Source organism: Pan paniscus, chromosome 12 (assembly GCF_029289425.2).
Source record: "Pan paniscus chromosome 12, NHGRI_mPanPan1-v2.0_pri, whole genome shotgun sequence".
Taxonomy (NCBI): Eukaryota; Metazoa; Chordata; class Mammalia; order Primates; family Hominidae; genus Pan; species Pan paniscus.
This window is the reverse complement of record NC_073261.2, coordinates 72,563,790-72,579,640: the sequence shown is the minus strand read 5'-3', so window position 1 is coordinate 72,579,640 and position 15,851 is coordinate 72,563,790. Positions and strand designations below refer to the sequence as shown.

Genomic DNA, 15,851 nt, shown 5'->3' with positions numbered 1-15,851 from the left:
ACAAAGTTTCTTTCATTTTTAAGGCTGAATAGTATTCCACTACGTATGTACACCAGATTTTTCTTTATCCATTCATCTGTCTAAGGACACTTAGGTTGATTCCGTATCTTGGCTATTGTGATTAATGCTGCAATGAACATGGGAGTGCAGATATCTCTTCAACATACTGATTTCCAATCTTTTAGGTAAATACCCAGAAGTTGGATTGCTGGATCATATGGTAATTCTATTTGTAGTTTTTTGAGGAACTGCCATTGTTTTCCATAATGGTTGTACTAATTTACATTGCCATTAACAGTGTACAAAGGTTCCCCTTTCTCCACATGCCTCGCCAACACTTATCTTTCATCTGTTTGATAGTAGCCATTCTGACACATATTGGGGTGATATCTCATAGTGGTTTTAATTTGCATTTCCCTGATGATTAGTAATGTTGAACATTTTTTCATGTATCTGTTGGCCATTTGTATGTCTTCTTTTGAGAAATGTCTATACAGGTTCCTTGCCCATTTTTTAACTGCATTATTTGTATTCTTTCTATAGAGTTATTTGAGTTCCTTTTATATTCTGAATTTTAATCTCTTATCTCATGTATGGCTTGCAAATATTTCCTCCCAATCCATAGGATGTCACAACTTAATTTTAATCAGAAACCAACAACTATTCTCTAATGAGCAACTTTCTGCCAGATTGTACCCAAATAAGACAAACAAGTAGCTATGACAATCAAGTAATTTTTTTTTTTTTCAAGACAGGGTCTCGCTCTGTTGCCCAGGCTGGAGTGCAGTGGCACAATCACAACTCACTGCAGCCTCAACCTCCCAGGTTCAAGCAATCCTCCCACCTCAGCCTCCCAAGTAGCTGGGACTACTGGCATGTGCCACCATGCCTGGCTAATTTTTGCATTTTTTGTAGAGATGGAGTTTCACCATGTTGCCCAGGCTGGTCTTGAACTCCTGAGCTCAAGTGATCTGCCTACCTCAGCCTCCCAAAATGATGGGATTACAGGTATGAGCCACTATGCCCAGTCCAATCAAGTAATTTCTTTACTTCGCTTCCACATTCAGCCTGCAAAGGTCTGCCGCTTACTCTGTTAAAACAAGAGCTCCCTGAACTACTTCTAATTTTGGGTGCTGCCTCATTCATTAATCCTTTAACACAAAAACAAATTCTGATAAATTGATTTTGTCTAAAGTTTTTCTTTTAACAAAGTCAAAATGAAGTTACCAAGGAAGCCCTGAAGCCTTTTTGTGATAAGGCTTAAAAGATTACATGATAGTAAAAGGTTACATGCTGAAAGATTCTCAACTAAAGAGCCTTATCATACATCAAGAGCCAGAGTTTCTTACATATTCTTCTTGTTTCCAATCTCTTTTCCTCTTTCCAATACACGCTCTACTGTGTACTCAGAATTACTTACCTAAAATATGGAACTGAGGTCAGTAATCAAAATGTCTTCCTGCTGCATATAAAATAAATTCAAATCCTTTAATCTGGCATTCAACTACTTACCATCTGGTCAATCTGGTATCAGTGTATTTGTCAAATTTCACTTACCACTGATGTACTCCCCTGCCCCTCATGCTCCAATCACACCACCCTCCTCATTCTTTAAGACCTAGCTCAAATGAGCGAACTAATGTTATGTGGCAAGCAATGACTATGCACTGAGACCACCAAAATAAATAAGATAGTCCCCGGCTATCAAGAATCGTATTTGGTGGAGAAACACACAAGCAAACAAATCTATGTTATTTAATATAAAAGATGTGATACAAAATACAGGCAAAGGGATGGGTATGGTGCTCGTGCCTGTAATCTCAGCAATTTGGGAGGCCAAAGCAAGGGGATCACTTGAAGTCAGTAGTTTGAGACCAGCCTGGGCAATATAGTGAGACCATGTCTCTACAAAAATGTAAAAATTAGCTGGGCATAGTGGCACATGTCTGCAGTCCTAGCCACTCTGGAGGATAAAGCAGAAGGATCTCTTGAGCCCAGAAGTTCAAGGCTGCAGTGAGCTATCATAATGCCCCTACACTTCAGCCTGAGCAACGCAGCAATACTCTGTCTCTAAAACTAATAACAAATAAATAAAATACAACCAGAATACAGAAAGGCAAATTACCAATTCAAAGTAGCAGAATCAGAGAAAGCTTCATAGAAAAAACAAAAAGGTGTTCATGTGTCAGAGAATAATGGTTAACACTTATGTAGCACTAACTATATGCTAGATTCTATTCCAAGTGCTTTATGTATATTAACTCATTTAATCCTTATTTTCTACGATGATGAAAATGAAAGACAAAGAGCTTAAGTAAAACAAATGTAGTATCATTTATTGAACATTTACAACATGCCAGGAACTGTGCTAAGCACTGAATAGGAACAAAATGAAATTAAGGCCTATAATTTTAAAAAGAACAAAAAAGGAAGCCAGGCAAGTGGCTCACACCTGTAATCCCAGCACTTTGGGAGGCTTGAGGGGGCAAATCACTTGAGCCCAGGAGTTCAAGACCAGCCTGGGCAACATGGCAAAACCCTATCTCTTACAAAAAATACAAAAAAAATTAGCCAGGCATGGTGGTGCACACCTGTAGTTCCAGCTACTGAGAAGGCTGAGGTGGGAGGATCACTTTAGCCCAGGAGGTTGAGGCTACAATGAGCCAAAACCATGCCATTGCACTCTAGTCTAGGCAACAAAGTGAGACTCTGTCTCCAAAAAAAAAAAAAAAGTGAGAGATGGTAGTTATCTCATTTTGTACCTCCATTGGTAGGACTTAACCCCTTTGAGATTCTTTCCATTTTTTTTTTTTCTTTTGAGACAGAGTTTCACTCTTGTTGCCCAGGCTGGAGTACAATGGCGCTATCTTGGCTCACCGCAATGTCTGCCTCCCAGGTTCAAGTGATTCTCCTGCTTCAGCCTCCAGAGTAGCTGGGATTACAGGCATGAGCCACCACGCCTGTCTAATTTTCTATTTTCAGGAGAGACAGGGTTTCTCCAGGTTGGTCAGGCTGGTCTTGAATTCCCAACCTCAGGTGATCCACCTGCCTCAGCCTCCCAAAGTGCTGGGATTACAGGCGTGAGCCACCACGCCCAGCTGAGATTCTTTTTTAATTAGGACAAAATAAAATAGGACTTTTTAAAACAGGATTTAAAAGATTCACCTAATTACTTATCTCCTACAGCCATAATTTTCTTTTTAAACAACAGTATGCCTTGCCCAATTTTTTCAACAGCATTGATTTATTCAACAAATACTGGCTGGGTGCCATGGCTCACATCTGTAATCCCAACACTCTGGGAAACCAAGAATTCAAAAAATAAAAAAATTAGCTAGGCAGGCTGGTGCACACCTGTAGTCCCAGCTACTCAGGAGGCTGAGGTGATGGGAGGATCGCTTGACCCCCAGAGGTTGGGGTGGCAGTGAGCAGTGATCATGCAACTGCACTCTAGCCCGGGTGACAAAGCGAGACCCTGTCTCAAAAACAAACAAACAAACAAACAAAAAACAATGGATTACTCACTCTATGCAAGGCAAACTAAGCACATACATTTTCCTCCGCTTCCTAACAAAATCCCACTGAAATGCACTCATTCATTCTGGAAGAGAAAACAGGTAGGATTATGCTGAGGATTAAGCCAGTGCAGAGAAAACTGCAGTCCAGAACACACACATATGCATACATGAGAAGGCTATAGCAATGTAGAAGACATTCTTGCCAGCAGAGCCTGGAGAGGTACCAATCTTAGAAACAAGCAGAGGAAGGACGTAGGACTAAAATCAGAATTATTATAATATTTATATGAAACAGCAAGCCAAACTTTTTACCACAGCCCTTTACACACAAAAAGCCTGGCAGCAACAGTATTTGTTTCTGGCTAAAACCACATCTATTTTGTTGTTATTGCTCTTTTTAATTTAACAGTCTACCCTGGAAGCCTTTGAGCATCTTCATGTTCCATAACAAAGCATTCCTTATTTGGGTACAGGGTGGAAGGAGGGGAGGAAAGAGGTAACTCGTTTCTTGCACTTCACTCAAGGACCCTAAAGTTATACCCAACAGCTAGTACCCTGCTCACTTACAAAAGAGCTCAATAATTTTTTTTTTTTTTAGATGAAGTTTCACTTTTGTCATCCAGGCTGGAGTGCAATGGCGCAATCTCGGCTCACTGCAACCTCCGCCTCCCAGGTTTAAGTGATTCTCCTGCCCCAGCCTCTTGAGTAGCTGGGATTACAGAAGCCTGCCAAGACTTCCAGCTAATTGTTTTATTTTCGGAGAGACAGGGTTTCACCATGTTGGCCAGGCTGGTCTTGACCTTCCAGACCTCAGGTGATCTCTCAAAGTGCTGGAATTACCGGCGTGAGCCACTATGCCCCGCCAAGAATTTTTTTTTTTTTTTAAGTAAAAGCACAACAGACAGAAAGGATGAAAATAAACAACTGACCTGAAAGAAGTGGAGCTATTTCCGGGAATGGGACATAAATATTTAAAAGTTATAAGTGTTATCCTCAAAGAAATTCATGTCATGAGAACAATGCATCCATTAAAAATAACTAGATGACTAGAAACTGTGGGGAAAAAACCACTGAAAAAAGAAAGTGAAAAGAACTGAAAATCAAGGAAATGGACCTCTTGGATTGATCCTTCGTATTATGTATTTTTTCTTTTTATATTTTTCCTCTGTATTTGGAAGACTCTATCTAAATGTACTTGGAAGAACCTATCTAAATTCTGAATAGAACAGAGAAAATGTCAAGAACATAATTTAAGAAATAATTGAAGAAAATTTCCCAGAAGTGAAAAATAGGATTCATAGAGTGCCAAGAAGGATGAATGAAAAAAGATTCACCACCTAGAAACACTGATAAAATATCACAGAACCAATGATAAAGAAAACAGTCCAATAAAATCTTCCAGAGAAAAAAGTATGATACCTGCAAAAGAAAGAGACTGGCATTAGACTTGTCATCAGATACACTAGACACAAAAAGCAAGAGAATGTCTTCAGAGTTTTGAAGAAAACAAAATGATTGTGGACTAAGTCTATTCCTATCATTAAATGAGCAGGCAAGGTAAAGGCATTTTCAGACATATGAAGTCTGTGGAAATTAAATTACCTGTTTAACCCTTCCTGAAAAAAATTGCTTGAAATTAGTTGTACCCCTACAAGGTGGGAAAAAAATCTATGACAAATGAGGACATGGAATACATAAAGCAGTAGACCTAACCCAGGCATGATACAAAAAAATCTCAGTAAACAGGTGTGCAACTGACTTGTAAAGCAACTAGACTAAATTACATGTGTGAGAGCTGGAAATACAGCTTCAGGAGCAAAATGAGTTTATTTTAGCAAATATGGTGCCATTATTAGGAAGCTAATAGGATACCTTAACTGGCAGAGGTAGAATTACATTTTTTCTCTGCAGATGCAATCATACTTAATAGTTTTATAGCGAATGATGATTGTATAATTACAATATGGTAAATAGTTGATAGGTTTTCAATGTTTAAGAATCAACCTATAAATAAAGCATAGAAGACTTGTATTGATTGATGTCCTGTGGCTCCTTAAAATGTGTAAAACCCAAGTGTAGCCCGACCACTTTGGGCACATGCTGTCAGGACCTCCTGAGGCTGTCTGTGACATGTCCTTAACCTTGGCAAAATAAACTTCTAAACTGGTTGAGACTTGTCTCAACTACTTTTTGGTTTTCATCCTCTATTACCTTCCTGAGGCTGCTGTAACAAATGACCACAAACTGAGCAGCTTAGACAGCATAAATTGATTGTCTCACAATTCTAGAAACTAGAGGTCAGAAATTAAGACGTCAGCAGGGCTATTCTCTCTCCCTGAAAGCTCTAAAGAAGGATTCTTCCTTGCCTCTTCCTAGCTTGTGGTGATTACTGGCAATCTTTAGCGTTCCTTGTCTTATAGACACATACTGCAATCTTGCTGCCTCCTCCTTCATGGCATGGCATTCTCCCTGTGTGTCCATGTGTATCCAAATTTCCCTCTTCTTATAAAGATACCAGTCACCGGATTAGGGCCCCCTTTCATTCAGTATGACCTCATCCTTACTTGAATTATATTTGCAAAGACCCTATACCAAGTAGTTCACACTCACAGGTTCTAGGGGATAGGACTTAAACATGTCTTTTTGGGGAACACAATTCAACCCACAACACCCCCTACAATCAATTTTCCACACAGCAGCCACAATGATCTTCACAAATGTACATCGGGTCCTGTCCACTCTCCTGCCTACAGAGCTGTCTCCCTGGCCTCTTTCTGCTTCTCAAACTTCCTCTACCACTTTCCTCTTACACTCCAGCCACACTGGCCTTCTTTCTATCACTCCAACACGTCAAGCTCATTCCTGCCTCAGGGCCTCTGCCTAGAAATTTGTCTGGCTCCCTTCTTTTCATCATTCAAGTCACAATTCAAATGTCACCTCCACACAGAAGTCTCCTCTGACTTACGTACTAAAAGCAACACATCCTACAGGTATTGTCTTTCACATAACCTTAGTTTCTTTGCAGCACTTACCAATACTAGAAATTATTTACTTATTTAAGTTCCCCTCTTACTTGAACATCAGCTCTATTGAACACAGATTCAATCACTATAGCCCTAAATGCTAAAACAGGACCTCACAGAAAGTTTTCATTTTGATTCAAATACATCTCTTTTCCTTCATGACTTAAGACTAGTGCTTAGCACAGAATAAATGCTAAAAAAAAAAAAAATTGACTAGTACTACTATAATAGTTTGCAATTATTTGTTTGTACAATCTCCCTGCCTAGACTGTGTGACCGAAGACAGAAACCCATTTATTTGGCATTTTACCAATCCCAGGGGGGCCAGGCACAGTGGCTCAGGCCTGTAATCCCAGCACTTTGGAAGGCCGAGGAGGGCGGATCACCCGAGGTCAGGAGTTCGAGACCAGCCTGGCCAACGTGGTGAAACCCTGTCTCTACTAAAAATACAAAAATTAGGGTGTAGTGGCGCGCGCCTGTAATCCCAACTACTCGGAAGGCTGAGAAAAAGGAGAATCCCTTGAACTCGAGAGGCGGAGGTTGCAGTGAGCCGAGATTATGCCTCTGCACTCCAGCCTGGGTGACAGCGCGAGACTTTGTCTCAAAACAAACAACAACAACAAAAATCCCAGTAGTCTGGATCACATTAAGCATTAATAAGAAGTGCTGAATATAATTAGCGAATAACAATTCTGAAGAAAGTTATCTTCTTTGATACTATGGATTCCTGATGTTAAAAAAAAAAATTTTAAGATAGAATATGGGACTGTCCTTCCTGCTTTTTGATTTGGTTCAAATCTGAGGAAGTGGGGGCGACCAGTCTTTAACAGATCTAGCAAGACTGTCGAGCTTTAGGGAATGGTAATTTCTCTAAAGCCAACACTGTATGTCCATTATATTGGAGATCAAAACAGACAATGGCATTTTTTCTAAAGAGGGGGAGGGGAAAACAAAACTTTTTGTCTAATTTGGGGATGCAGTCAGACGTGACCTTAGTTCATAAACACACACATTCATCTGGCGCTAAACCTCACATAAGGAACCTTACCGGCTTCCTTGATAAAACAAAACCCCAACACTTCAATCTAGAGATGGAGGGTAAAAATGTAGGGTTGTGATGTCTACCTGCCCATTCCACGAGAGTCGCCCGCCATGCCAAATTCGGAGGCTCGCGGTATTCTCCTACCGGGAGATGGCGGGCTACCTCACCCCAGGTTTCCCCTAACACAGAGTTGCAGTCGCTGAACAAGCTGCCCTGCGTTAGTCAGAAGCTGTTAAGTAACGAGATGGCCACGGTCCACAGCAGAAGAGGTGGAGATAAGCCTCAGGCGGGAAAGATGAAGTGTACAAATGCCAAATGCGGAGAAAAAGAAGAAAAGCTGCAAGAAGGCAGGTCAGTCAGGAACACCGCCATTTCTCACATCTCATCGCTACTTCCAATTTTCTCATCTAAGGACCCGCACCCGCACGGTTCACACTGTCTTCTTCCCGCTATCACTCCGTGTGGGCCAAACCTCTGCCTGCCCACTGGAGAGCAGCGCGAATGGCTTCAGGAAGCGGCTGCCGCCTCCGAGACTCACCGGCCTGCCGTGCTGCCACTTCTACACCGAAATGGCTGGTCCGAGGCCGCGTCTCCAGAGCTGCGTCCCAGAAGCCCCCGCTTTCGATCCCCACCGCGATGCTGCCGCGGTCCGAAAACGAGAGACGCGCAGGCGACGTCCCGGCCCCCGTAGGCGGACGGCTCCGCGACCCCCGGATGTTGATATGTCGTCTGCCCCGGAAACGGTGACAGGAGGCTCAAGGGGGCGGAGGCGGCGTTGCCGGGCTCTCCGGAAGGAGACGTGGCGGCGGTTGGGCCGGTGATACCCGGGCGCTTTATAGTCCCGCCGCCTCCTCCTCCACCTCCTCCTCCTCCTCCTCTCCTCCTGGAGCAGAGGAGGTTGTGGCGGTGGCTGGAGAAAGCGGCGGCGGAGGATGGAGGAAGGAGGCGGCGGCGTACGGAGTCTGGTCCCGGGCGGGCCGGTGTTACTGGTCCTCTGCGGCCTCCTGGAGGCGTCCGGCGGCGGCCGAGCCCTCCCTCAACTCAGCGATGACATCCCTTTCCGAGTCAACTGGCCCGGCACCGAGTTCTCTCTGGTCAGTGCCCTCACTAACCCCGCAGCCACCCCTCCTCCTGACACTAAGGGTTCGGCCTCTTCCCTCGGTTTTCTTTGCTTTTTCTCCCCAAGACCTTCTCTGCAGACTCTTACCTTCCCCAAGCCAAAGCTGCTTTTATGCCGCGTTCATTCATTCGTTCGTTCTCACGTTATGTGGATGCGTCCCCCTTGCTGAGCATTAGGGATCCAGCAATCACCTGCTCTCCACCTTTTCAATTCTGTCGCACTAGACCTTGCTTCCCAACATTCCCACCCTGCAGAAGCAGCTTTCGTAGAATAACGTCAGGTGCACTTACTCATCTTCCTTTCGGAAAATTAACTGTGGCTCTTACTCCACCAGCAGACTTCTTTCCTTCAGTATTACATGTCACCCTGCCCACACCACAGTACTTCAGACTCGAGTTCCCTCTCTCGTATTCGTTCTCCCTCAGTTGTATACACACACGGACATACGCAAACGCACAGCTCCAAGGGAACTTTTTCCTTTCCGAGTTGTTTCTGAGAGGGCTATTTGGCCTGTGAGATGTTAACGACCCTTTATGCAGAATATCCTTTACAGTTTTCATGTATTACGACTGTTCTTTGAGTCCCCAGAACATGAGCTTCTATGTTGAGTTTTCCTGTAGTGAAGAACATTTGTAACCTCGCGGAAATGAAAATTCCCTCTTGGGGGAGTGGACCGCTGAAAAGTCTTCCTGTCCACGTGTACCTACTGCAGGCTAATAAATATTGTACTCTTATGACACTTACCATGTAGTAATTAACTCATTTACTTCAAATTGAAGTCCCGGAAAAAGCAAAATTTTTTTTTAACTTTTTATTCCAATTACCTTCAAGCATTCAACTTGCAATACTTTATTATATTCTTTCATTATCATTTCATTGAAACAGTGACACTATGATGTCAAAACAAGATGTATCGAGTTAATAGATGTTATTACCACATAGCTTTCTATTTGCAAGTGTTAGGGGTTTTTTGGTTTGGTTTGGGTTTTTCTGTTTTTGTTTGTTTTTTGAGACAGGGTCTCAGTCTGTTGCCCATTCTGAAGTGCAGTGGTACGGTCACCACTGGCTGCAGCCTCAACCTCCTGGGCTCAAGAGATCTCCTCCTCAGCTTCCCAGTAGCTGGGACTACAGGGAAATCCCACCACTCCTGGCTAATTTTTTTTTTTTTTTCTAGAGGCAGGGTCTCACTATGTTGCCTAGGCTGGTCTCGAACTCCTGGGCTCAAGCAATCCTCCTGCCTCAGCCTCCCAGAATACTGGGATTACATGTGTGAACCAAATGTTCTGAATTTATCTAGGTAAATATTTTTCTGGGACGTCAAATTTCTCTTTGTATTAATGCCACAAAATATTGATATATTGAAATACCTATGTAAAATTTTGTTATGAATCAGATATAACTTTAGCAGGCTTGGAAGAGAATACTTTAATCTCTGTTGTTGCATCCAAAGAGCACACTTGGAGTGAATATGGCAGATGTTTGAAGAATTATGTCATTAAAATTTTTTACTCTTGCACCTGTGTTTTTTTTAATTTAAAAAAACTTGCTGATATGCAGCCCTGAAAACTTACTATAAGCGAGCGACTAAAACTAGCATTTTTAGAGGTCACTACCAAATTGTCATTCCATTTTCTTTCAGTCTTAGCATTTGCTACACCAACTTTTCACGTATCTAACAATTTTATTTCAAAAAAAAATGCTTTGGCCATGTGCGGCGGCTCACATCTGTAATCCCAGCACTTTGGGAGGCAGAGGCAGGCGGATTATGAGGTCAGGAATTCAAGACAAGCCTGACCAACGTGGTGAAACCCCATCTCTACTAAAAACACAAAAATTAGCTGGGCGTGGTGGTGCACACCAGTGCTCCCAGCTACTCGGGAGGCTGAGGCAGGAGAATCGCTTAAACCCGGGAGGTGGAGGTTGCAGTGAGCTGAGATTGCACCACTGCACTCCAGCCTGGGTGACAGAGTGAGACTCTGTCTCAAAAAAAAAAAAATTCTTTTTTTAGAAGCTGGAGTGCAGTAGGTATTTATAGGCAGGATTATGCTCACTACAGCCTCAAACTCCTGGGCTCAAGCGATCCTTCTGCCTCAGCCTCTTGAACAGCAAGGACTACAGGTGGTCACCATTGCATCTGGCTTTTTTTTCTTTAAGTCTGTGCTACTTTGAGAAAAATCTAGAGTGTTCTGTGAATTGTCACAAGGCCTATGTCCTTTATGTAAAAATAAGCCACAATAGTCATTATCATTGGTCTTTTGATTTTTTTTAATACTTCTATAACCTTAAGGCTTCCCTTTGCATTTAACTGAAATTACTGGCTGGGCACAGTGGCTCACGCCTATAATCCCAACACTTTGGGAGGCTGAGCTGGGTGGATTACTTGAGCCCAGGAGTTTGAGACTAGCCTAGGCAACATGGCGAAACCTTGTCTCTACTAAAAATAAAAAAATTAGCCGGGCGTGGTGGCACATGCCTGTAGTTCCAGCTACTTGGGAGGCTGAGGCAGGAGAATCGCTTGAACCTTGGAGGCAGAAGTTGCAGTGATCCGAGATCACGCCACTGCACTCCATCCTGGGCGACAGAGGAGTCTGTCTCAAAAAAAAAAAAAAAAAGAAAAGAAAAGAAACCACTACTCTCCTCACCTGGCGCTGCCATTTTTTTTAATGGGCCAGTTGGTTGGACATTTGTGTTTGTTTGTGACAGAGTCTCGCTCTGTCACCCAGGCTAGAGTACAATGGCGCCATCTCAGCTTACTGCAACTTCTGCCTCCCAGGTTCAAGCGATTCTCGTTGCCCAACCTCCCCAGTAGCTGGGATTGTAAGCGTGCACTACCACACCTGGCTAATTTTTTTTGTATTTTTAGTAGAGATGAGGTTTCACCATTTTGGCCAGGCTGGTCTCAAACTCCTGACCTCAAGTGATCCGCCCACCTCGGCCTCCCAAAGTGCTGGGATTACAGGCATGAGCCACCGTGCCTGGCCGCGGGTTGGACATTTGTATCTAACTAATACGCAGCTGTATGAAATAGGATAAGGTCCTTTGTCTGTTTACTAACTGAAATTGGAAGAGACTGGATTAGAAGATCTGAATTTTTTAAGCTTTAAAATTATCTGCTTTAAATTGTCTTCCCATTCAGATATATCGAAACAATATATAATCATTTACAATCTTGCTTTCAGATTTGCTTAGAAAAAGTATTAAGCACCAAAACTGTAAAATGGGGGTTGTTTGTGTGTTTTGGTAGAGATAGTTTCCCTATGTTGCTCATGCTGGTTTCAAACTCCTGGTCAAAACTATCCTCTGGTCTCAGCCTCTTAAAGCGCTGGGATTATAGGCATGAGCCACCTCACCTGGCCAAAATATTTGTGAATTTTTGATGTGTACATTAACTAGAGTTAATAATTATGATATTCTTTGCTTGTTGATGTTTAGCACTTAGTTTTGTTTTTGTGTTAATATTTTCCTTCTGAAGTATCACCTGTCGTTATGTTTAATTATTCATTACTTTATAGAGTTCAGAGATTTCACCAAATTAAACCACAAATCAGTCTAATTTTCTGTCTACTTCTGTTGTTGATGTAGAATATATTTTACTCAGATTTTCCCAAGCACTACTCTTTGACCAACTCCATGGTTTATAGCATGTCATATACATTGACAGGTTCTACCAACAAGTGTATTTTATACCCTCTACCAGAATAGAAGTTCTCTCGTCCTCTAACCAACCTAATTCCTCCAGACCCACGTCAAACATTAGGACTTCCTCTCATGCCAAGATATTTTTTAAGTTCCTTAACTTTTAAAGTACCCCAGCACCTCTGATTAGTTTCACTATATTAAAATTTGACTTTATGTCAAATCTCTAATAAAATTTGACTTTGTCACATCTCTAATAAAATTTGACTTTGTGTCAAATCACTAATTTCCTCTTCCACTGAAAATACCTTGTTATGTAAAGTAAGTTTTTTATACTATCTAATTCTGTACATTCAGAATTTATTATATTTTGTTTTCTTAAAGTAAGAACCTATTTTATAAAATCAGAATCCTGATTTTAGTGGATCCGAATTTTTAGAAAAATTATAAAAGATTAACTTTTTCTCCGTAATTCCTGTTACCAAAAAGTAAAGTTTGCTAAAAATATATCTTGTGGTCCCAATAAGTGACTCACTATTTCAGCAGAGTTTTCAGATAGAATTGCTATTTGGCTTATTTTATTGGGAAAGCAGCCTTTCCTAAACTAATGAAAGACAATTATTTGCATCAAGAATTGTCTTCCCTTTTTTGCTGTGGTTCCAAACAAGCAGTTTTCTTTTTACATTTGAGGCATTTTGGAGACCATTTTGAAAGGAATTACAAATGTTATGTCTTATAGCAAATCGTTGGCACAATTGAATAAATGTTTCTAAGAAATTCTTTATCATAAATTTAGCTTTGCAACTGTTACTTTCAAATCTCTTTGATTCCCTCATCATCTATAATGCTCTTTAAAAAAAAAAAAAAAAAAGACGGAGCCTCGCTCTTTCGCCCAGGCTAGAGTGCAGTGGCGCCGTCTCGGCTCTCTGCAAGCTCCGCCTCCCGGGTTCACGCCATTCACCTGCCTCATCCTCCCCACTAGCTGGGAGTACAGGCGCCCGCCACCACGGCCGGCTAAATTTTTTTTGTATTTTTAGTAGAGACAGGGTTTCACCGTGTTAGCCAGGATAGTCTGGATCTCCTGCCCTCTATCTGATCCGCCCGTTTCGGCCTCCCAAAGTGCTGGGATTACCGGCGTGAGCCACCGCGCCAGGCCTTTTTTTTTTTTTTTTTTTTTTTTTTTAATAAGTTGCCCAGGCTGGGGTCAAGCAGTTCTCCCGCCTCAGCCTCCTGAGTAGCTGAGATTACAGGTGCATATCTTACTTACAGTGGCTTTTTAAACAAGTATCCTTGGCCATAATTCAAGTCTGCATAGTAATCTAGGAGAAGTTTGTGAAAGCTGATTCAAATATGTTAAAATATTTAAAAGCTCACAGAATATGGAGCCAATCTGTTTGAATTCTCTGGCCTCTGCTACTTCTAGGTTTTTTAACCTTGGACAAATGGTTGAAGCCCTGGGCGTTAGTGTCTGTTTCCGTAAAAATGAGTATAATACTTGTTTTGAAGATTAATGAGTTAATGAATGTAAAACACTTAAAACAGTACTGTCCTAGAACTAATACAGCTAGTACTTACTGCTTTGTTTTGTTTTTTTGTCTTAGGGAAAATGCTGTAATTTGCTTTTGTGTTTAGGATTACATTGGTGCCAAGTAGTACTGGTTTTATTAAACAGTTGTTAGGCCAGGGCAGTGGCTCACGCGTGTAATCCCAACACTTTGGGAGACAGAGGCTGACGGATGGCTTGAGCCTAGGAGTTTGAGACCCACCTGAGCAAGAGGATAAAACCCCTTCTCTACAGAAAAATTACCGGGGCATGGTGGCACGTACCTGTAGTCCCAGCTACTAGGGAGGCTAAGGCGGGAGGATCACCTGAGTCCAGGAGGTCAGGCTGCAGTGAGCTGTGATCATGCCACTGCACTCAGCCTGGGTTAGTGAAAGACCCTGTCTCAAAAAAAAAAAAAAGTTATTGTTAAATTGAGAATAGAACAAAGGTCCTTAATAAGAAGAGGTTCTCCTTGCCAGGAATAGCCAAATAGTACCATAGTTGCACAGTACCGTAAGAGGAAAGTGAAGAGAGAATTGAATTATCTTAGAACATGTATCATAAAACACAAAAATCTCTGCCTTAGTAAAATGAGTATCACATTTGCTATCAGGAAGCAGAGATTTGTTTTTAATAAAATAGTATCTGTTGTATTAATTGAAGTGTTTATTTGAATTCTGTTGACTCATATTAACCAATGTGAATTTGTTTGGTTTCATAGTGTAGAAAGCTTTAAGGATAATTTTGTCAATATATGCCAGAAGTCAGCAAACTACAGCCATTGCGCTGTCCCACCACATATTTTTATAAATAAGGTTCTATTAGTACATCATCATCCGTATTTGTTTACATATTGTGTACTTTTGTTGCTACAGTGGCAGAGGCGCAACAGAGACCATATGGCTCACAAAGCCTAAATATTTACTCTCTGGCTGTTTACAAAAGTTTAATAAGTGCTCAGTGATGGTGTATCTATAAACATTCATTGCCACCTCTTAGTGCCTTTTTTTCTTTTTCTTTTTTTTCTTTTTTTTTTGTAACAGGGTCTTGCTATGTTGCTCAAGCTGATCTTGAACTCCTGGGCTAAAGTAGTCCTCCCACCTCAACCTCCCAAGTATAATCACTATTTTAACTTCAATCTGTTGCATTCCTCCTTTTTTCTTTATACTCCAAACATTATTTTGTTCATTTATTTTCCTATTATGACACAGGATAAAGTTTATTATCTTCATTTTGTAATTAATAAATATGTTGATAAAACCACCAAAAAGAATGAAAGCATGTCCTTTGCAACCACATGGATGCAGCTTGGAGGTCATTATCTTAAGTGAATTAAGACAGAAACTGAAAAGCAAATACCGTATGTTTTCATTTATAAGTGGAGGCTAAGTGTTGAATACACACTCAAAGACGAGAACAATAAACACTGGAGATTCCAAAAGACAGGAGAGAGGGAGGGGTGACAAACTACCTATGAAGTACTAGGATACTATGTTCAATACTTGGGTGACAGGGATATTAGAAGCTCAGACTTCATCATCATGCAATATATCCATGTAACAAACCTGCACATGTACCCCCGGAATCTAAAATTTTTGTTAATGTATGTAGCATATTTTCCCTCCCTTTAAAATAATCATCTGTTGAAATGTTAAATTAGTTTAAAGAATCTTTTTTCCAGCTAAGACTAAAGTTATTCAGTGTGATACAATTTCACGGAGAACATAATGTATGTTTTTTGCTCTATTTGCAGCCCACAACTGGAGTTTTGTATAAAGAAGATAATTATGTCATCATGACAACTGCACATAAAGAAAAATATAAATGCATACTTCCCCTTGTGACTAGTGGGGATGAGGTAAGTTTTTATAAATATATCGATAATCCTGTCACCAAAAATATTTATGTAAAACATTGTAACTACATACTTTGAAGTAAAATTGAATAACAGATTTCTCAATAATGCTCT

At 41.2% G+C, this 15,851-nt stretch overlaps 2 protein-coding genes across 10 annotated transcripts in view; one reads left to right on the top strand and one right to left on the bottom strand.

Moving 5' to 3' along the window:
* ASB3 (ankyrin repeat and SOCS box containing 3) overlaps positions 1–15,851 on the bottom strand; it is a 192,521-nt gene that overhangs the window by 111,421 nt on the left and 65,249 nt on the right. The window contains exon 1 of one of the 8 annotated variants that reach the window (XM_055107944.2): positions 8,791–8,914. The exons of 2 other annotated variants lie outside the window; for them this stretch is intronic. In XM_055107944.2, coding sequence (XP_054963919.1) covers positions 8,791–8,831 — 41 coding nt within the window. In that variant the 5' untranslated portion in view covers positions 8,832–8,914. Of the gene's footprint in view, positions 1–3,525; positions 3,597–7,589; positions 7,611–8,121; positions 8,309–8,790; positions 8,915–15,851 lie in introns of those variants that run through there. 5 more of the 8 variants (XM_055107947.2, XM_055107951.1, XM_055107949.2 and 2 more) reach the window with 5 other exon arrangements.
* ERLEC1 (endoplasmic reticulum lectin 1) overlaps positions 8,361–15,851 on the top strand; it is a 31,764-nt gene continuing 24,273 nt past the window's right edge. The window contains exons 1-2 of one of the 2 annotated variants that reach the window (XM_003822697.4): positions 8,361–8,677; positions 15,636–15,740. In XM_003822697.4, coding sequence (XP_003822745.1) covers positions 8,516–8,677; positions 15,636–15,740 — 267 coding nt within the window. In that variant the 5' untranslated portion in view covers positions 8,361–8,515. The remainder of the gene's footprint in view (positions 8,678–15,635; positions 15,741–15,851) is intronic. The other variant, XM_003822698.4, reaches the window with a different exon arrangement.